The following is a 22437-nucleotide window of genomic DNA, read 5'->3' as shown; positions in this document are numbered from 1 at the left end:
TCGGACACAGTCTATTTGTTTGCCCCTGCAAGGTTTTTAGCAAAGGTGAGGGGCGGGATCGGTTGGTCCGACTTTAACATACACAGTACCTGGAGTGATGAATCGTAATCATAGGAAAGTAACTGCTGTTTCGGTTCCTCTGTGTATACCACCAGGTGCCAGTCTGTCTGTCACCCGAACCCTCACGCATCAATTCATCCACCTACTAATTCCAGAACCGTCTGCCTGTCAGTCTGGCGCTGTGTGTGTATGTGGAGCGCATATCTCGTGAACCGTTCGTCTGATCGACTTCACACTTGGCATGTGTATAGCTGAAAGCCAGCGAAAGGGCAGTGTCAAATTTGGTGCGATTCGAAAATGATATGTTTTATTAATATAATTTGATTAGAAATGCAGACGAGTGGAATTGCAGAGCTTTATTTTGAAAAAGGAGATTTGAAGACTGTGTCTCTGGAATCGCTGACATGATCTCCATATTTAAATACAAGCCACAAACGTGAGCAGCAAAAGCCTGAAGCAGATTCTGTTTCATTTCACAAAAAGCACGGCCGAGTAAATCAACCAGAATCTGCTGGTTTCAGGAAGAGAGCTGCAACCAGCATCACCACAGACCACCAGACCAATTCCAAACAGGCCCGGCTTAAAATGGACACTGCCCTCTTGCAATGACATTTCTTGTTGTGTTCCCTTTCCTTGTGGCTGCAGCTGCATCTCAGATGTGAGCATGTAACAGTGCAGTGAAGGTCTCAGGTCAGGGAAACAAACCAGGATCGGCCTGACGCAGAAGCACAGGCAGGACTGATATCAAGCTGTCCTGACATTTTGGAAGCAAAGCCTTTTTTTTGTTTTTGATGTGGGAGGCAGAACAGATCTGTCTCTCTCTGCTTCTCCAAATCGGTCTGTCTCTCTCCGCCTCTAACTGCACGTCTGTCTTTGTTTCTGTCAGTTGCATAATATTTGACAACCCTCTCTTTTATTTCTCTTCCCTTTTCTATGCACTTGCAACACTCCCCCACTGTGTGCATGTGTCTGTGTGTTTGTGTGAGTGCTGCAACTGGATTCACGTGGATGTCTCTGTATTGCGCTGCTGTCCGCTGCAAATAGAGCAGCAATACGCAACCCCCCCCCCCCCCCCCCCCACCACCACCACCTCACCTTCAGAGAGTTATCAGGGTAAAGCCTGGTGTGTCTCCCACTGAGCCAGGAGGCACAGACCTGCCCCTGCAGCAGCTTTCATCTGTGCCTTAATGCAGTGAAATCAGACGCACACTCAGAAACACACTCACAGCATTTATTCACAAAAGCTTTTTCCACCGTGTCACATTCATTTTCGTCCCAAACCTTCCTCTTACCTGTAAACCAGCCTTATCGGGAACATTTGATGGTGAACATGTTGCGCAAGTGCACACACATGCTCAGCAAAATGTTGCGCCGCTAATTATTTGGTATCGACAAGTGTTGATTGTGGTGTTGTGTGTTCGTCGATGATGTTCTGGGTGGAGGGTTGGAAACCATTTAAAAGTGTTCACTTGAGAGTGGTGGTGCAGACTGTCACAGGAACTGACAAAGTGCTGAATCTACATTCCTAGTTAAATTAGCATTGATTATTACAGTTAACAAGTTGATTCCCCGCATTGCTATGAGATAGTAGAGAATGATGCTGAAATGTATTTCATCCTTTTGCTTGCTTTTGCTTATTTCCTCCACCAAGGAGGTTATGTTGTCACCCCTGTGCATTTGTCAGGGAAGAACCCTTTAATTTTTGGCGGGGTCCCGGTTCAGGGGGCATCGGATCCCGGATCTGCATTTACTCAGGGAATCATGGATCTTGATGTAAAAAATCATGCTCATTTAGGGAACTGATATTTATGATTGTATTAAATTTAGTGCAGCTTTATTGAATTTAAGGGGACTACTAGGCCTTGATGGAGGTGTGTGTTCTACTGAGTGCCATATCGAAGGGAAAAACACCACAATATGGATACTCTCAAAAATGATTCCTGGAAATCTGGCATTTAATCGATTTTTATTGATTTTGAAGGATTTATAGCAGCTTGGTTTTGCTAACTGAGGGCAGTGATGGTTTAACAGTCCACCACTTTGGTCCAAACCGAAAAATATGAACAGCTATGGTATCAACTGCCATGAAATTTTGTACAGACATTCATGGTCCCCAGAAGATGAACCCCAACAACTCTGTTGATCTGCTGACTTTCTAGCAGCCCCATGATGGGTTTTGAGTGCTACTGGATGAATTGTTGTAAAATGAATATTCCTCCTTTATGATGAACTGTAACAACTTTGATGATCCCTTCCTTTTTGATCTAGGGCCACCATCAGGTCAAACTATTTCCGATACATTAATTTATGACCGAGTACCTGCAGCTTGTTTGAATCTAAGGTGGCAGTTGGGCCTTGTCAGAGGTACGTGCTCTTCTGAGTGCCCTTCTAGAATAGCGTGCATTTGATATTGAGGAGAAAAAACACCTTTAAAAACATGAGAAACATGTTTTCTATTGTCGACTCATGATTTCTATTTGCACCATGTTGGGGTATTATATGTGACAGTGCAGCACGGAGGCCTGTTAGTGATTTATGTATACTGTATGTGACACAGGACGCTGACCGAGCTTATCAAGGCAATAAATCTATGCTGGTCCACATCCTGCTGTGATTTGCAATATTGTTGACTTATCAGTACAGATCAGTCTTTCCTGTTTCTGGTTTTGCTGACAAGCCAAATTCACACTACACGAGTGCACGAGCCACAATAGTGCTCACACATTTACATGCACACCCTGCATGTAAGTGTAGGGTCTTTACAGAAACAGACGACAGCTTAGATGTTAATTAATTCAACTTTTTATTCTAACAACTCTGAGACGAAATATAGTCGTTATTGCAGTTTTACATGTTTATCTCCAGGATTTCTTCCCACTGCTGCATGAGCTCACCACAACAATAATGAAGAAAGATAATCGCATCATGGCGGAAATCCCAGATTTAGATCACCGCCGAAATTAAATTAACTGGCCCATTGACCTTGTGTTATCGCTCCACCAAGTTTCAGTCAAACAAAATCAGGACCGGACTGGTCAGTTATTAACATTGATACAAAAAAAGAAGAAAAACACACTGGTTCCATGCAAACACACATAGACACAAAAACACCATTTCTTTTTTCACACACACACACACATATATATTCACTGTGATCACACATGAAACAGTAAGCTTTATAATTTAAACGGAGATATATGGAAATTCATATTTGCCTCTGTATTTTTCTAGAAACAAAGTCACACCTCCTGCTGCTATGTATTTTTTAAATATTTATTTATATAGTTTTATGTATTAATTTATTTGTCATATTTAATATCTCCACATATGTATTGTGTATCTCATTATATATCTTTTTATTAAAAAAAATCTTTATTTAATTTGATTGGAGGGAATACAAATTTACCATGACAGCCGACATGTACTCTTTACAGAGGCAACTGCTAATTAAAAAAACTAACAAAAAGTACTACAAAGACACTTGAAGAGGACAATAAATAATATTGAAAATAATATTGAAAAAAGTCAAGAAATATAACTCTCACATTATTCGTCCTTGAAGACGTCTACATGTATTTTGCTGAGATGAACCTACTGCTGACCTTCAAATAAATCTGAGCATCAGCAATTACAGTATGTTATTTCATGGCATTAGAAGGATCACAGTGTCATTGGCATAATTTACATGGGTCAGCATGTTTTTTTTCTTTTTCACGTTATTAGTCCATGTGAACCTGCTGCCAGGGTAATCACACCCTTCTTGACATTTTGTATATGCAGGGCCCCGCTGCATCAGAGAAGCAGAAATTACCACCTCGCCCGCAAAGTGAATCTTTCACACCAGCCCTTCGTGGGGATTAGATGATGGAGGTGGAGCGGTTACAGACGCTGCAGCACAGACTGCTCCTCACACCAAACACCCACAGACCAACAGGCTGGTGGGAGAGTTACAACGCCGGGCAGAAAAAGAGCAGAACAGCCACTTAGAGCTGGTCGGGCTCTCGCTAGTCTGTGGTCTTACAGATATGACTAAGACAGATGATTGAGCACAGAAACAAATGATTGCATGTCTGTGTCCTGCAAAACACGGACTCTCAACATGCTATTTAAATTCGTGTGTATACGTATGTGTATGTGCTATGGGGTATAAAGAGTGTGCTGTCAGCAGATGATATGAAACATGTATGTGGGTCATTGAGTAGGTGCAGGGAGGGGACACATTGCCAAGGATTGCTTTCAACTTGCTAACAGATACAGCCATTTATGACAGCCATCTGTCCAGCATATAAGTGGTGTGTGTGTGTGTGTGTGTGTGTGTGTGTGTGTGTGTAAGCATACACTTGCAGGCACAATTATGCTTTCGCTGGTGGGTGTCGAGGTCCAGGTGGCTGGATACTGTAATATTGCACACACAATATGCAACAGCCCAGGGGATGCAGGAGCCCAGCAGGGCACGTTAGTCAGAAAGATACACTCGTAAATGCCAAATATGTATCCTGCTGCGACAATAAACCAAAGAGTGTTCCCTGAGGACATGTGCTACTCTGGCTTTTTAGGGTTAAGTGTTAAGACTTTTGCACGTCGTATGTCGTTAGCCTCAAATAATGGACGCTCGAAGGAATCATTGTAACACCCGTGACTCGTCGATTCTGTATCTTTGGAAGAAATTTAAAACAGAGTCAGTTCCATTAATCTCCCTTTAATAGAAAGTGGAAGTAAAGTGGCGAAAAGGCTGAAGTCGGATCACATGGACAACGAAGTCGATGGGATTCTGTTGCGAGCTGAAACACTTTGCGAACCGAGGAAGCACAAATTCCTTGAGCAGTTGAAAATAAGCATTAGCTGAAAAACAGAATATGATATAAGCTTTTTGATGGTTAACATTTTCAACATTATCACACAGGCGGTTAAACTCGATAAGAGATAACATGAGTGGGGGAACGCTGTACTCTGCAGTCCTTTGATTCCCACTCGAAGGTGACAGGACAGATTCTTGTACAGCAAACCAGTTTTCATTGCGTCTCAGCACGGTTTTGCACATCAAAACCCATGAAGAACCATCCGAGGTGCATTCCGCTCTGATGCCGAAGAGGGAGACGGAGGAGGTCTATTTTTACATCCAGCCAAAACAAGGTTTGAAGTGAAGGCTCCGCGGAGAGGAGAAATGAAAGTTGAGCTGATGTGCCGCTCTCATCCACAGTTGCTGGGATCTGCGGATGCTGCTTCATCATTCAGAAGGAGAATACAGAGAATGATGCCCACTAATCTGGTTAAAAATACATTTGTGTTGATGTGAAGGATTTTTGGGAGAATGTTGTAGCTTGAAGAGTGGACAGTCCAGAGCTTTGGCCCAAAATGAAACATGTCCACCTATGGCTTTGACTGCCATGAAATATTTGAACAGACAACGACAGCTGCTATAGGATGAAGTGAGGTCCCACTGGTCAACGAGCTCGACCAATCGCAAGTCATTCTCACGTGTGAATCATGACATTTAAACCAGCATCACATAACGAATCAAACTAAACTTACTAGAAAATAAGTGCCTGAACATCAGTGTTAATGTTAATATCAATTAGTCTGGCCCTTGTCTCATCTGTTAACATGGAGGAGGCTGGCTTTATGGCCGATGCTGCTGCCTGCCAACAGATGGCGACTGAGACGTACACTTAATTTGGCTTCACTTTTTTCTTTATGTACAGTGAGCTGAAATAAGACAGATTAGACGTACCAGCTCAGCATCGGCGAGCTAGCATTGTCACTTTGCGTGTGATAGCATGCTGATGTTAGCATTCTGCTAAAATTAGCTGTCATTTTTCACCCCCTTTTGATCAGTCGATGTGTTTTGAAATATTAAAGATTCACACATGCTATGCGAAGCTAGCCTGTCTTGCATGTGTGAGCTCTGTATTTATGTGTGTGCATGCACATACACATGCATCTGTAAATATGAATGAGCTTTGTGATTGGATTATGTCCTAATAAGGGATGACGTACAATAATCGGTAGAAAAAACAAAGGACTAATCCCTTCTAATCTACACTACATGTGCCTGTACTCTATGTGTGCTGCTATCTCGGCCTGTATTCCCGTATGAAAACCCTTTATTAGAGGCATCGGGCTGTAAAATGTAGTCGTCATATGGAACAATACACTGAGACGGGCGTTTTTCTTGTAAGGCACAGCCTATTTTCTTGGCTATATTTAGCCGCCTGTTTCTACTGGAGGTGAGGATATTGCATGCTGGGTGCGAGCTGAGGGAGGCATATGTTTTTCCTCCATCCGACCTACACTTCCTGGTGTGAATTAAATCCAAGCTGAGGAGCACTGAGAAGTGGTGATAGGCAGTGTTCTCTTGAGATAAGCCACTATCAGTTTTTGCTCCAGCCGGCCAAGCAAAAGTAAATCAGCGCTGTGTCGTCTCACTTTCTTTTGACAAATAAACTAGTTGTAGTTTCAGGGGGATATGGGGAGGGCGAGAAAAAAGACAGCATACAGGGCTGTCCCAGCATGAGACTGGAAACACATCACTGTCCATGTCATCTTCAATCCCCTCCATTAGATACAACCTGTTTATGGAGTCCTGTACATATCCATCCTCTCCCCCTTGGCCATTTTTGAACGCAGGCGTTTCATTTACTTGTGACCACGCACGCGCCAGAGAGGAAAAGACGCTAATGGCTGAGTGGCAGAAATGCTGAGCTTTTTCTACAGAACCCATCTGTGGGTAGTGGATATGTCTGTGGCATGGCCGTCTCTCTATATCTTCCCTCTATCATCTGGATGACACCCCACAGGGAACAGAAGGGTGTCCCTGATGAAACTCTGAGCAAACATGAAGACATGTACACGAGGAGAGGGAAGAGGAGATGAAGGGATGAAGGGCAGGAGGACCAGAGCAGGATGCTGGGTGACTTAGTCTTTCCTCAGTCCACCATGATAATCCTGCAGTGTGCTTGTGAACTGTGAACACCTCTGATCACTCTTTTTTTCCATCCCCAGTCCCTCTCCTTTCGCTATAGTAAACCAAGGGGATGATACATTTCCCTCTCTATATATATGTATGATTACTATTCAGGTGCTTAATATTGTCAGCATGAGAACGTTCTGTGGATTCAAGGGGGATAAAAGAGCTAGCGAGTTGTCTTTCTGACAATTATTGAAAAAAATGTACCCAAAAAGTAAAAGTACACTTAAAACACAACATGACCTGTCAGTGTTGTCTTGTATCCACTGTGTATACCGCTTCTTTGCGGGTCGCTGATCCCAGCTGACATTGTGTGAGAGCCTGGACAGATCCAATTAATCAAACCATCTGTCTTTGGACTGCGGGAGGAAGCTGGAGTACACCGGAGAAAACATACACAGGCACTGGGAGAGCATTCAAACTCCACAGAAACCCCCCCCCCCCCCCCAGCTGAATCAGTCACCTTCACATGTTGGCAATTCTTTAGAACTGTTTTAACTGACGTATGTGTTTCATATGTGAATTCTATATCTGGAATGTGACTTTATCTAGCAATTAAATATAGTGAAGTTAAAGCTACTTTTTCCTTGGAGTACAAGTACAACATGTACTCATGTACAGTACAGACAATAATAGCAACTTATGTGTTAATATCATTGAAAAAAAGACACAGACTAGGATGTAACCTTGGAAAGTCAAGAGCTTTTGGTGATAAGGTGTGTATACCACCTCTTGCTCATTATAATATTTATAATATATATTTATTTTATGTTATAGCGAATGTGTCAGACCTGGACAATATCCTGCTGTGTAAGTCATATGTGAAACTCTGGAAAAATGACTGGACCCAATTTTTTCGGCCATTTTCTAAAGTCTGAAAATGGCACTCACAGGAACTGGCAAAATAAATCACATTTCTCCTGTGTTACTATTTCTGCAGTGGCGCCATAACACCACCACATCCTAAAGAGGTCATAGTACCAGAGTATAACATTAGACCACTGTGCGCCCAGGCAGCACGAGGCAGAGCATTCAGCTATCAGACTCCCCTCCTCTGGAACCAGGAGCCCTCTCCACTTTCCTCTTTAGTAAAGCTTATAGTTATAGGGCTGGCTCAGGCCTACAACCCTATAGGTATGCTGCTGTCAGCCTATACTGCAGGGGGGACTTCCCATGATGCTCCTCTCTCTCTCTATCTGAATACATTCATATCTCATTAATATATAAGACTTACCTGGCTCCTTCCCTCTCCTGTAGTTTGGTGCTCTCTCATGTCTGTACTTTCTGGAGTCTGGATCTGTGACTGCGAGCAGCCATCTGCTACAATTCCTATTTTTAGTCTTACTGTTATTTGTCCTTGTACCATTGTTGTTGTTACTGGAAACACCTCTAGCTTTACAATTGTCATTACTGCTCCCTTCATCTCTGTCAGACATAATCTTTTGTAAAAATACTGAAACACCTCTCTGTTTATTTTAGAAGCCCTCTTTTCTCATGAACGTTGTAACTATTGTTATTTTGTTGACATGCTCTGTTACACACCACATCTATCTCACTTCTGTCCTTCCTGGAAGAGGGATCCTTCACATCTCAACCACTTTTTTCGATTGAAGTTTATCTTTGTTACTTTTCCCTCACTCTTGCCGAGGTTTATGGGCAGAGGATGCCGCACCTTGTTCAGCCCTATATGAGGCAAATTGTGATGTGTGACTATGGGCTATACAAATTAAATCAAATTGAATGATGGCCGATACATCTCTGCCTCCTCCTCCTCGCGGCTTCTCCCTCACGACCACACGAGGCAGATGGTCGCCCACTGACAGCATGTTCAAGGTTTCTCCCTTTCCACTGCGTATATCTGTTAATGATATTGCAAGGAGTCCTTGACTTGACAAACAAATATGACAGCAGCTGTAGTTTGCACGTAGATTCAGTGATGTAGAACATATAGTTTCCACTCTGAGAAAGTGCACACCGGCTCCAGTCAGCGGCCCCTCTCAGAAATGAATCCATGGGGTTTCTGTCTTACTTCGCTCCCCGGCTTATGATTTATTCATATAGAGAGTAGAGCATTCCCCCACACACCGCCGCACCCTGTACCCACAACCCCCCACCTCTCCAATCAGGAAAAAAAAATCCAATGTGTGGAAACGCACTGTAAAACGAATCCAGCTTTGTGTCCTGTAAAGTCGGTGTTTTAATTAAATGTATGTATTTTTGTGCACAAACAGGGCGGATTAGAAAAGGTGACCTTTGCTCTTTTAACCACAAAGCCGGCAGCACCGGGGCCTCGGGTTGCTTGCTTTTTTTTCCAAAGGCACATCCATTCATAATGCACCATAGAAACTACAAAGGTGGATGGGTAAGTGGACAGGCGAACGGGCGATGAGACACAGGGAGAGACGAGAGGCACATTTGACACTTCAAAGCATTTTTAATGCGCCATTTGCTGCATGGGAAATGAACCTGCGTCAGGATTTTAGGAAAAGAAAAACGCAACACCAAGGTACATCCAGACAGGTGAGGAGGTTCATATACTGAAAACTACTGAGTGACATGGATGTATAACAAGGTGATGCCCATATAAGATGTGTGAGCCCACGTGCCCTAGCACTCAACCTGGACACTGCGTTGGCTACTTAGAACCACTTCCCCTGAAGGGTGCAGCACCTGAATTGAGACACAGCTACCGAGAGCTGCGAGTTGAACTTTCATTTCTGCCTCCAGTTTCCAGCTGCTTCTTCCTCTCACCACATATCCCAGTAGAAGGCCTGCGTGTGCAAGAGAGGACTCACTGGTACAAGGGTCATGCAAATGGCTGCCATTATTGTGTGGCTCAGCACATAAGATCTGTAGCTCTTCTTGAAAATGCTGTTTGGCATCATCAACAAGGCCCGGGACCTCATCATTGCACGTTCATCTATGACTTTTATACTTGCGCTTTCCAAGACTAAAAACGGTCATAACTGTACAAACCTCAAATTGTAAATATCTTCACACGTATCTTTTTTCTATTTTTTGTGTTTAAAATAATTTGACACTGTTTTTCTGCTTTTTCAACACACCACAGCTAATTCCTTGTAACCTTCTTGGCAGTTAACCCTGATTCTGATTATTGTCTATAATGTGTGATTTGCATATCCATGGATAAATGTGATTCTAGTTATTGGATAGAGAGATAATCACAGGTTCCATATAAACAAATGTGTTCATCAGATTCCTCTCTTTTTTATTTCTTTATATTTTATAATTTACAGGCTTCTCCCACAGTGAAGTTACGTGATCGATCATTTTCCCACTCGTGTGCGCTCTGCGATGTGAAGATGTGAAGATGCTTGCGGACGAACAGCCTTCATTGACGTCACTGGATGCTACTACAAGTCCCATAATGCATCGCTCTCGTTTCTCGCGACGCTGCTGCGTTCAATGACATCTCGAAAACTGAGACTTCCACAACGAGACTCACTGGCTCCTGGGGGAAGAGTCCCACAGTGTTCTGTGTATATTTGACTTTTTAAAGGCTGATTTAAAATGGATATTTGCTGGAATAGGCCACAGTACGTTTATGGATGCTAGCAAAAAATGTTTTCTTAATAAGCTAAGCATATGTCCATCTCGCTTAAAAATGGCAGTAAATTCAGTAAGGGAAACATACCTGTAAAATCCCAGACAAGCTAGCATGTTAGAAGGTAAGGGTTAACACAAAAATTAGCTTTTATTCAGGTATGTAGCTTACTAGCTCAACTTTTTCTATGAAAAAAGGTGTAAGCTAAGTGTTAGCCTACTGGCCTTTTATGCTACTAGAATTTTACCTGGTGACAAGCAGGTCATGTCAAAATTTGAATATTTCATAGAATTTATAAGATATTAAATCTTACAGCTTTTTCTATATTACCTCATGTTAGGACCTAACAATGTCTAATGTTTGCGACCTGTTATTTCTTAACCTTACAAACATTACCCCATAAACATCACTATTATTAATTGATGTGTCTAAATATCTGTTTTGTTTCATCAGTGTTTTGATTTGTTCGCTCATTTTCAATCTTATCAGTTATTATTTTACTTTATTTGGATCCAATCACCAGGAAGGATTTATGAATTGATCAGGATGTGCACACAAGCAAATGGCACGCACATTTTCAATGTGTAAAGATTAAAATAGCCCCTTTTAGACCCTACTGTACTGTACTCAATTTAACCCAGCTCATTAGTGGTGCAGTCACAGTAATGGAAAACTGAAAACACCTCAGGTGGCAGATAATGATGCATTTTGCTGAAGCTTCCACGATGGACACGTGCAACCTGCATGTTTGTGGCTAGCAATGTCCCCAGCTCTCATGCTCTGCTGAGGAATATTTACCCAGTAAGAGGAAAGGACAATTTTATTTGTCAACATGTCATTCTATTGTTTGGGAAATTTGGACAGACATGTTGCACGCAAGAAAAGAGCAGTTGTGTCACATGTACACAGAAGCAGCACAAGGAGAGATGCTGAAGCTGAAGCGCAGGAAATTTGTCCGAGCACAGTTTGATCACAAGCAGCGTAAATCTAAGAAACAACCAGGGGCTATGTGAGTGCGAGCGCAGTGTTTTGAGGGAAAACGGTTCAAAACCAGAACGTGAAACCAATGAGTCCTGCTTTCAAACTGAAAAGCGCTCTCTTGAATAAAGACAGGGGGGAAAAAACATCTATTTAAATATATGTTAAGATTAAATAACTCAAAATATGTGATCATAAGGGCTTGGAATGAGACAGCAAGTGGTAATCATAAAAAGGTCAAGACCTGATAATTAAAAACAGTTCCCACATTGAGCAAACACTGGCGACTGTGGAGAAAATAAGACTGCCATATTTTTTTGTGGGGGGATTATTTGTATAATATTTTTTTATTTAATTTCGGGTTTTTACCCATTTCTGTGCAGCAATTTCTTGAAAGGCAATTGTAAATGCCAAAACAAATCTAATTTCACAGGGTCTTCAGGGTCCGCTGACTGTGTGGGAGCCACATCTTCCGACAGCCCGTGAAGGCAGCAGGTCTCTGTACCACTACGCTGAGCAGCAGCAGCAGCTCTCTCTCTCTCTCCCTCCCTCTCTCTCTCACTCTCTCTCCCCGTCTGTAACCTAAACAATGACTCCTACTACAGACCGGAGGACAGCACGTCAGTAGAATGCGTTACCCAGCACACAGCCCGTGCGTCTCGCTGCTACACCGAGCCCTCGCTTAAATGCGCCCACCGTAAACATGTGGATACCTACTGAGAATGAGAAATACGGCGTCGGTAAGTTCATTGCCCCTCATCTCGCGTGTAGATGTGTGAGTGTGTGTGTGTGTGTGTTTTCCTCGCACCGCTGTCCTCTGGGCTCCAGTCGCAGGGCATGTGTTAATTGTGTGTAGAGGTGAGCTGGCTCCGCGGCACGGGGGGAAAGTGTTTGTGTGTTTTTAAATGCCAGGCAGCATCAGCTTCTCTTTCTCTCTTTCTTTCTCTCTTTCTTTCTTCAGTCTCGCTGCCACATTGCAAAGCAGAAGGTTAAAGCTCTGACCCCCCCCCCCCCCCCCCACGGTTTGCAAAATGAGCTGCCACATATTCACATTTATTTGTTCGTGCTGACATTTGTTCTTGCTTTGTGTTTGTGCGCATCGTCCGGGTGTCATCCCATTTGGCTCTGGAGTGTTGTGTATTCGCTCTTGCTACTGTTTGAATGGGAGAGGAGGAGGAGGTGGAGAAGGAGGAGGGGGTGTGGGGGGAGCGAAATCAGCTGCTTACCACAGTCAGTCGCTGAATGTCTGTGTACCCCCCCCCCCCCCCCCCCCCCTCAAATAAAACAACCTCTGCTAATCCTCTCTCAAAAAAAGAAGAAGAAGAAAAGCAAATGTGCAAAGACAATGATAATCTGTATTGATCCTGCTGTATGTAAGGGACCGGGATGGAGTCCTGCAGCCACACACTGCATTGTTCCGGGGGGTGGTGGTGGGGGGGGGGGGGGGGGGGGGGCTGTCGGTGGATTCTGGATCGGCGAAGTGAGACAAACAAGCGACAAGCAGGCAGCCAAAGCCAAATAAGCTGGGGAGGAGAGAAGAGGGGGACAAAAAAGAGAAAAAGAAATCCCACACAGACTTTGTTCTGTTCTGTCCCTTTTTGCGTTGTCTTCACGCACACACACAAAATAAGGGCTCATTGAGATGCGGCTGCTGAGAGGCGGCTTAAATGTCTCCTAATAATATTCACTAGAGATGTTGGCCTGCTCTGTGTGTGTGTGTTTGTGGGTGTGCGTGTGCGTGTGATGCTCTGGGCCCCACATGATCCCGCAGCCCTGTGAAAACGAGCCAGTAATCATTTTGTAATTTTTCTCGCGAGCATGCCAGGAAAAAAAGTGGCCCCGTAGAAACCTCCTTAAACTAATAAAACTGGTATTTTGATAAGTGTTAAACCATCTCAATTATACATCTCCCTCCCTCGCTGTTCTCACTTCCCCCGTGTGAATCATGGGCCGTTGCGTAATAAGGCTCCCTGGCTCTTTTATAAATGTTCCCTCTAGTCCTAAAAATGCACTATGGTGCCACCTTGCCACCGTGACCTGAAACCAGTGAGGCACTGCGAACCAGTAACCAGCCTCTGGCCTGCCCTTGTCACACTTGGTCACTTGACTGCTCAGGCTGCAATTTCCCCTGGTTAGGAGTTGTTTCCCTTCCATGTCAATGTGCTAAAAACCTGATGTCACTTACCGTGGAGTTATATTACATCACTCTTAATCCTACCCCGAGCTGAGCCCCCTGGAGCCCACAGCTTCCATATTCTGATAGGAAACGATAGATTTCTTCCGTTTTGGCCACTTAAACCCGTTTCCTGTCAAAGTTCACTTGGCTGGATAATAGGAGGACAGTTATTTTCAAGGCTAAATACTTGCCATTGTCCCTAAACTCCTAGAAGGGGCCCTGTTAATGGGATTAAGGCTCCTTATCCCCTTCCCCTCCTCAATAACAGCAATAAGACTCTGTTAATTGGCTCTGATTTATTTTTTAGACATGTTTTGGCAGCGGCACACTTCTCTGTGGCCTGGATCTTTTCAGGAAGGAACTTGGGTTTTTTCCTGTTGTGAAATTCCGGTTACATGATCTGCGAAAAACACGCACGCTCACACAAAGATACGGGGAGGGGGTGTTTGGCAGCTCAGGTTGGTCCAAGGTTAAGACAAGTGTAAGTGCATCTGACCTGTGGTTTTGTTTGTACTGTACATCGCCCGGATGAGGATGGTCAGGATGTGTCCATATGAGGATAACGCTGCACGTCCTGTCACAAAAGTTGTAACAGGTGAAAGAGTGAGCTTGGGAGAGAAGGTCCAACCGTGCTGACGTCACACCTCGCTTGTCATGCAGCGATAATGTGTTTGTGAATGTGACTGATATGATTGGATGAAGCCTCGCTAGAATTTGGATGTCAGATATATGTAAGGGCGGGGAGGCTACTTTCCGAGTCTCCACCTGAAACGGCACCGGGTTACATCACACCTCAGTAGAATTAACGTCATTGATCCACATCTGTTTGTACTTTTCTGTGCAGACGTGTTGGCTCCTCCGTGAATATCCTCTCTATGTGGAATTGTGATGAATTGTGCTAAATATTAGCACAAGTAAGTCCCTACCTTAGCAGTTTTAAATGTGATCCCCTCCAGGTGCTTTCAGCCCACATTTGATCCCCTTCTGACAGGGAGGCAGGCCAACTAACAGGGAATTCTGCTGATCCCTGAACATTTGATCTCGGGCCAAATCGAGATGAGATCCGAATGTGTCGCTGTGTAATTGGAAGGTCGCAGCGTTTGATGTCGATTCGCCTTACTAGAGATGTGAGGCCAGGGGTGGACGGGGGCCTCTGCCATTGATAAAATATGAGTGGGCTCTCGTGAGTGGATTTTAAGGCACCCATTAGTCCACCAGTGGAGTGATTACTGGTTTTTGAACTGAAGCAAGAAGGGTGGGAGATTGATGAGCCGACCTGAATATCTGATTCCTTAATGTGCTCGCTGAGCTTGGGATATGGAGACATTAAATTGAGCCAATGGGTGAAAGTCTTTTGTATCTGTCATGTTTTTACAGACAAAGGTGGGTTAAGGTGCAATGACTCAAGGTCCAAATGACTAAACCAGACAAATCCAGAACACGTCTGTCCCGCACAATGTCCTCCTGGGACAAGGCAAACTTTTAGAATGGAATCAGCTCAAGAGGAAGCACAAAAATGATGCAGAATTGAGAAAACAGCATCTTGGACGATGTCTTTGTGTAAGTAGATGATGGACAATCTGTCGTAAATGTAACCAAAGACAAACAGACGTTGACTACTGAAAGTACTTGAGGCTGCATTGTGTTGAAGACAGTCCACAGACAGAGTGAGGCCTTTCTCCTCATTAAGGCCGTCTGATACAGCCAGTCAAGCATGTCATTGCTCATCATAATTTAGACACATAATTAAAGCATTTTAACGAGCTGGGTTTGATCCGCGTGCGGGCAAGTTCAGTTCACCGCCAGAGGTTGATTGGAGAAGCTTGATTTAGTGAGTAGCCCCGTTCCATTCTTTGAGCTCTGTGGACAAGGCCACTAGCTCCATCGGGTAGAAGACAGGATGGAGCTGGGGCCTGATTGAATGGCCCCGGGCCCGGTGTCGTCCCCAGGCCGATGTCAGGCCCTGGGCTCTCTGCTGCTCTCCCACGGCTGACATGGCTGGTTCCTCCCTTGGGGCGATGTCGCTATGGTTGATCGAGATTGGAAGGGGTGGGGGTAGCGGGTGGTTTAGAGATGCTGGCGCGTGTCATGGGTGGACTCATTGTCAGGGCATCCACACTGCCCTGTTACCCCCAGATCCAGCCCCCTCCACTCTATAGGGGATTAGCAGGTTGTTTTTGAGGGCCCTGAGGCCCATTCCACCATTATACCCATGATTCCCTAATGCGGCAAGCCCGATCTGTGGGGGAGAGTGGGGGGTGGGGCAGGGCGAGGCGAGGCCTACCAGCTTGTAATTGCTTCCTCACCCGTCACCTCATCTCCATCTGCAGAGATAGCGCCCCTTCTCTTCTGTGCGCGCCCACGGTTTTGCACACACACTCCTCCAGAGCAGTTGTTCAGCAGGGACGGAGACAGTGGGAGGCTCCCTGCTGAATTAAACAGATGCAGTAAATAAAAAAAATAAAGAAAGCAGCAGAGTTAATCACCAGTCCCACAGGCTGTTCCCTGGTGTGTGCATCATCTAAGGGTTAAATAAATCTACATGGACATGCGACATATGACGGGCTGGGCTTGTGCTTTATTCATGACATTCACACCGACAATAATAGCAATCGTAACACAAACACAGCCCATGACGTGAGGACGGAGTTGGAGTCAAGCAACTGCTGGTTCGTTTGTGTTATTCAATTAAATCATTCTCCATTTATGATGGAGTCCCTCCTTATGAAAGAAAACACCAAAAACACGAGACCCAGCAGCAATAGAGACGGTTGTGTTGTTGTGTTTTGTGGAACTGAACACACATTTTCTCTCCACCTCCTTTGAGCTCGTCTTCACTACACACACCAGAGACACCCTTGCAAATCTCACTGGACATAAAACAAACCACTATGCTGTAATTGTGTGTCCACATCCATGTATAATGTGGAGACGGGCAGCGGGAGAGAGCTTCTATGCATTTTCACTCCAGTCGGTCGTGCTTGCTGTAGAGTTGATGCTTCCACTCAGACATGGCCGAGTGATTTCTAGTTTACCAGAATGCATCTGGCTGTTGTAATGACCATTATATCACATATGGTTGACAGAAATTATTAGTGTCATATGCTTTTCTGTCTGCTGATTGCTAATATTCTTCTCACAGGCTCATTTGGGCATCGTTGGTTTTCGGGCTGAAACAATCATATTGAATTATTCTGGTGGTTGATTGCTGGATTAATCACTTGTTGTAGTAAGTTTATGTCTATTGAACAGGAGCCATGCACACAACCCAACCCAATCGTCGAACCAAAGTTAGATGCTAATTTTCATCTGTGGTACCTGGGCAGGAAAATATAAAATACATCCAGTACAATGCAACAATTCAGCAATTAATGGTAAACAACGGCCCTAATTTACAAACAGTTCATCACCTAAACCATTAAGTATATGTTTTATAACTTGTCAGTGACTTGTCCATCTAAAACTCCAAGGAGCTAATTAATGCTCAGCATTCAAAACATCTACATCAAAGGATGAAGCCTTATGTACATACTCTCTGTTCATTTCCTCTATTTGTGCACAGCTGAGGCAAGCTTACAGAAATGGACAAAACTGAGGAAACTTAGCAATACCCTTGAAAGTTCAACAAGATGACTATCGGACAATTTTAAAGGATGTATTACGTTGACATTGCTTAGCAACCAGGTCAACGTAAAGAACGCATGGAAGTCAGCGAGCAGTGACGGTTACATAGTTTGAAACTGACGCATCACTTTTCACATGTAAAGCTTGTATTAATGAGCCTTTAAACGCAGAACGCACAGAAACATCTTAGCCAACAAAAGGATCTTTTATATTTTTGGTAATGAGACTTTTCTTTGTTTTCCTAAAACTGAAAGGAGATTGTGGCTTTTGAAGAAGTCAAACCTTTTCCCCTGCTGGCAGTTAGGCGCCGTTATGTGTGTGTTGTTGTACAGTTGTGGTTTCCCCATCCTCGATATCAGTCTGTGATCCCTGCGTGAGGGAGGTTAATGGGATATGTCCTATTAGGAATTCAGCAGCTTAACTGATCAGTAGCGCTCCTGGAGTGGAGGCAAGTGCAGATTGTCCATGGGTGTGTGTTTGTTAACGAGGGGACGGCGGGGGGTGGGGGGGTGGGGGGGCGAATGACTGACGTGAAGGGTGCCTGCAAGTGACAATAACTGTGATTGGCGAATGAGAAGGGCTGTTTATGCGTCAAGCACACACTGTTATGGTGCCAGAGATATGGTCGCCTGCGCTGGTCCAGCATCAGTTATCTGTGTCCCGTGGCTGTAATCCAGGCTCGCATGTATTGACCATAAAGGAAGGAAGTACATTGATTTGTACAAGCGTTTGTGTGGGTGACCCAGTGCATTGTAATGACCCCGAGCCTTTCGCTCTCCCATGAATCTCACTTCAGTAACCGCTACCTCTGTTTAACCTCAACTCACCAATGTGTATTATTAACACGCTACTAAAAAGGAGTAGCTATGGTCTGTTTGGGTTGAATCTTATGTCATTAATGGATTATTGATGGCTAATTCAGTGTCAAGCCTTGGTTAAAGGACATATGCATAATTTAAGAAAGTGAAGAGGTAATGGTCGCGGTTGTGTCTTGTCTTAAATTACCCAGTTAATTCTTGAATACAGAAGTGGCTTCTAGTGTGATTCACACGGTCACAGTGGGGGATGTGCGGCCGCTGGAGACTCACACAGATCACTGTGGTTCACTTCTTTGTTTTGTGCCGCTGTTTAATCTATTTCTCTGCGGGATGTTTGACCCTCGTCAGTCCAGATCCATACAAGGGCAGTTTTTTGTCTCTTCATCTTCTCTTGTGGCTTTACATTGACACAGTAGCATGACACATTTGGATACTGTACTCACTCACAAATGCCAAAACAACTGAAGAATACCAAGTCTGCCAACGTATGACAAGTGGTTGGTTACATGATTAGATTCTGATGGGTAAGGATTTTTTCAGGCAGATTTCGATATTGATACAAATATTGCTATTGGATAGTAAAACATTTTTGACACAGATATTGGCCGATCATATATTTCCCCCAATTTTTTTAAATTATGTTATTAAAGAAATGTAATTGAGAATTTATATCCTACAGTTTAAGCATAAACTTTATGATGAATAAATACAAAGCACATATACAACCAAATATATAGAGCTTGAATGAAGGAAATAAGCATAAATCTTGGGTACAATCTTTTCTGTTTATTCTCTAAAATAAAAGTTGTCATAATGGCATGGTGATACCAATACGTAGGTAGACTCATAATGGCATATTGAAAATATATGTTAATGTAGGTGGATGCACCAGCCTTGTCAATTTGTTGGTTGGTCTCTACTTGAGAGTAATGCCTAAGATCAGAGTGTAGTCGGCTATGTTAGTAGTTTAATGTGGATGGATGGCCCCAATAAAAGATGCTCTGAATACAAATCATGCAGAGATAGATATGGCTCAGCAATGCTTAGTTCCTCTTCATAGCAGGTAGTTGAGGAGTTTATCAGCAGCGAGGTGGATTAATGCCAGCGAGAGGATCATAGACAGAGGGAAAAAAGCAAAATATCCTCAGACAGAAAGCTGCTGGGTGCCAGAGCTCGACCTTGACTCAGTCTTTCACATTCGCTGTCCTCACGACCTGCCCTCATCTGTTCTCTCTCTCCTTCTACTTTTGTTTTGTAGCTCATCAATTAAATGGAAATGCTTTTGTGTTTTTCCGTTGTACTGAATTGGTTTTCCTTTGCGTCCTGTTGCCTCCATTTGTGTCCGTTTCCCTCTCCCCTTTCCACTCTCCCGCTCATTCCCTCGGAGCGAACTGTTTCCAGAGACAGCAGGTCGCACTGTGATGACCCTTATCTCTCGCTCTGCCTCTTTTATTCTTCATCTATCACTCACTCACTCCTTCCTTTTCTGTCTGGCTTTCTCCCCCTCATCCCTTTCCTTTCTGTAGCCCACTTTCTTCTATCTGTGCTGCTGCCAGTTCGACCTTTATCTCTCTTCCACACATGTCTCTTTCTCTTTTTTCACTCTCCCCTCCTCTGAATCCATTCTCACCTGCCCCAGATATCCCCAGATACTGTTTGTGTGTGTGTTTGCATACATGCATATGCTTTTCTGTGTGCAAAGATGCGCACATGTGCATGTTTGTGTGTTGTATTTCTGTGTGTGTGTGTGTTTTTAGCAGCCCCAGTGGACTGCATGTCTGAAGATTATAAATTACTATAGGTGCTTTGGAGTGGAACTGTACCGACTGTATACTGGTTACTCGGCTTCTACTAAACATCCTTCCTTCTATTTGATAAAACATTTACCAGTGAGCAGGTTTTAGCGATGATCAGCACAGAGGCGACAGTGCAAATCTCTCTGGCAAATACTGAGATTTCACACGTCCACCATGGGTATGTCATATTAGTGGTGTATATTGGCCGTGGGCTCAGGAGCTGAGGCAGTGACATCGATCCGTTAGAAGCCTCCTGTCTTGAGTGCGATTGAACTGTTTGGCCCATCACTATCTTTGCCTCTGTCTCTGTAGAGATCACACCGGGAGGATCCGCTGATGCCTGGCTGATTTCTGGCCAGCAGCCTCTCTGACCTTGCTGTTAGCAGCCTTATTACCCGCTCACTCTGTTCCTCCTCTGCTGTGTTTTTTTGGATTCTACATTCGCTCGCTGTCCCGCTTGGAAGTACGTGCGATCTGCTTCCTGCTCTGACTGTGCCGTTCAGATGATGGCCTGGCACTCTCCTGCATGTCAACCTGCTGCATGCAAGGCACTGGCTCGCGGCCCGTCCTCTTCACCTCTCCTCTGGCAGCTCCCCTCACTTCCTCTCTCTGCCCCGCACACAGAAAAGCCAGTTTAATGTCAGGTTGACTTTCAAAAGGGCTTTTCATTGCAGCCCGCTACTGCTCCCTTGCTTGCAGGGAGCAGACTGAAGTGTTTTAGGCCAATTGCAATTGATTTTTTTTTTTAATGCAAGACTGCTCAGCTGATTGAAATGGCTTTATTTTACAGTAGAAGAACTTATAGGATGGAATGGTTTTTATTTCATTTAGATTTATGGGGCAAAAGAACGGGGTTACAACTCTGAAACCAGATTTACTCTAATCTCAGCGACAAAGCTCCAATATATAATTCCTCCGAAAACTGACTGTTTTTCCCCCGCTGAATGATTCTTGTGAACTCCCAAATTAATTGTGTGGGTGTTGTAGAGTGTTATTGCCTCACAGAGTCTGTTTAATTCATCAGGTTGACTAAACCTCCAACTGCGACCCAGTTCACTTCTTACGACTCCTCCCTTCAACCCAGCCTCTCAGCGGGGACTGCTCCTATTTGGGATGTTTATCCAGTTAAGAGGAAAGCCTTCAAACCACACAGAGACAGAAACAGATCTCTTAGTTAAATGCTTGAATCTTGAATCAATAACCCCCCTCCCCTCAAACATCTGAGCTGCTGGATCATTTGAAGTTTTGTTTGTCTGAGGGGAGAAAAACCAAGTGTCTTCCCCCTTCTTGCCTCTCATCGTTGATTGAATGGGGCCTTTACTGCCGTCTTCCAGCGACACCAAAGTTTGGCGTCACAGTGCGTTGTAGAGTTTATTTTCTTTGTTTGTCCTCCATTTCTACAACTTGCATCAGGCATTCCTTTTGGGCTGGGTTTTTCCTCTTCCCACCATTGTACTAGAAGATCTACAAGTAAATACAATAGACATTGTATGTGTTTTTTTAATTACAAGATTGTGAAAAAATATGCTTGTTTGCTTGTTTGTGGGGAGTTAAATAGGAAGATTGATTCCACTCATGATGATATACTAAATGTATAGCAAGAGCAAGCAGATGGTTGCTAAGCAATAAAACTGTCAGGCTGAGTCATCAAAAACGATTTGATGGCTGTAGCCTTAAGTATCAATCTTCTCATCTCAGGAAAATGAATAGGTATATAACACTTTTCCTTCCATGAGAACATATATGCTGCACCAGCCTTCAGATCACATGAAGCAACACATCATTAAAGCAGACATTCCCGGCTCAAGTATCAGTTTCTTCTGTCTCTAACAGGCGCTACCAAACACAGACAACATCCCGTCACAGTGGGGTCGGCTTGAGTGCCCCCTGTTTGCCACAAGCCTAATCCCTCTCCAAGCATCCACCTGGTGCCTTTTTATTTTCCTCCATCAACCAGTCATACCCTCAGGGGAGGGAGTCTGAAGAACTAAAAGCGGAAAGTGGCGCTGCTAAAAGTGGTTGAAATGGATCCCCTTTGTGTGGGGGCAGGAGGGGAAATGCGAAGGAAACCCTCCCCTCTGTGACAGCCTTTGTGTAGCGTGTTAAAGCCCTAGGTCAGGCCGTCGGTGGCAAACCGACACCTCGGGCTGTCGGCTCAGTACAGCGCAGGAGATGACGCAAGGAATATGTTTTGGTACGTATGATAGCTATGTACACAACATGAGCACAAATTGCGATCCTACAGTGGCTTCCCTCGGCGGATGGTTCTCATACCTTGTGAGGCCCCTGGCTATTCTTGTTAACAAGCAGTTTGTGTTGAGAGGCGGCCTCAGATAAAATATACAGACGCTAGCATGGAAACAGTTCAGAAGCTGGTTAGAAAATGCCCACATTTACTGCTGTTTATTGCAAAGGATCCCTCTGACGCAGATGGTTTTGTTGGTCAAGTAAAA

General features: G+C 44.1%; 1 protein-coding gene across 6 annotated transcripts in view; it reads left to right on the top strand.

Annotated features, from left to right (window-relative positions):
* Positions 1 to 12153: 12153 nt before the first annotated feature.
* The window catches only part of dock4b (dedicator of cytokinesis 4b), a 104747-nt gene continuing 94463 nt past the window's right edge, over positions 12154 to 22437 (top strand). For all 6 annotated transcript variants that reach the window (XM_062382928.1, XM_062382924.1, XM_062382926.1 and 3 more), the window contains exon 1: positions 12154 to 12310. In XM_062382928.1, the coding sequence (XP_062238912.1) occupies positions 12274 to 12310 (37 nt within the window). In that variant the 5' untranslated portion in view covers positions 12154 to 12273. The remainder of the gene's footprint in view (positions 12311 to 22437) is intronic.

Source organism: Platichthys flesus, chromosome 23 (assembly GCF_949316205.1).
Source record: "Platichthys flesus chromosome 23, fPlaFle2.1, whole genome shotgun sequence".
NCBI lineage: Eukaryota > Metazoa > Chordata > Actinopteri > Pleuronectiformes > Pleuronectidae > Platichthys > Platichthys flesus.
This window is presented reverse-complemented; position numbering and strand designations above follow the sequence as displayed.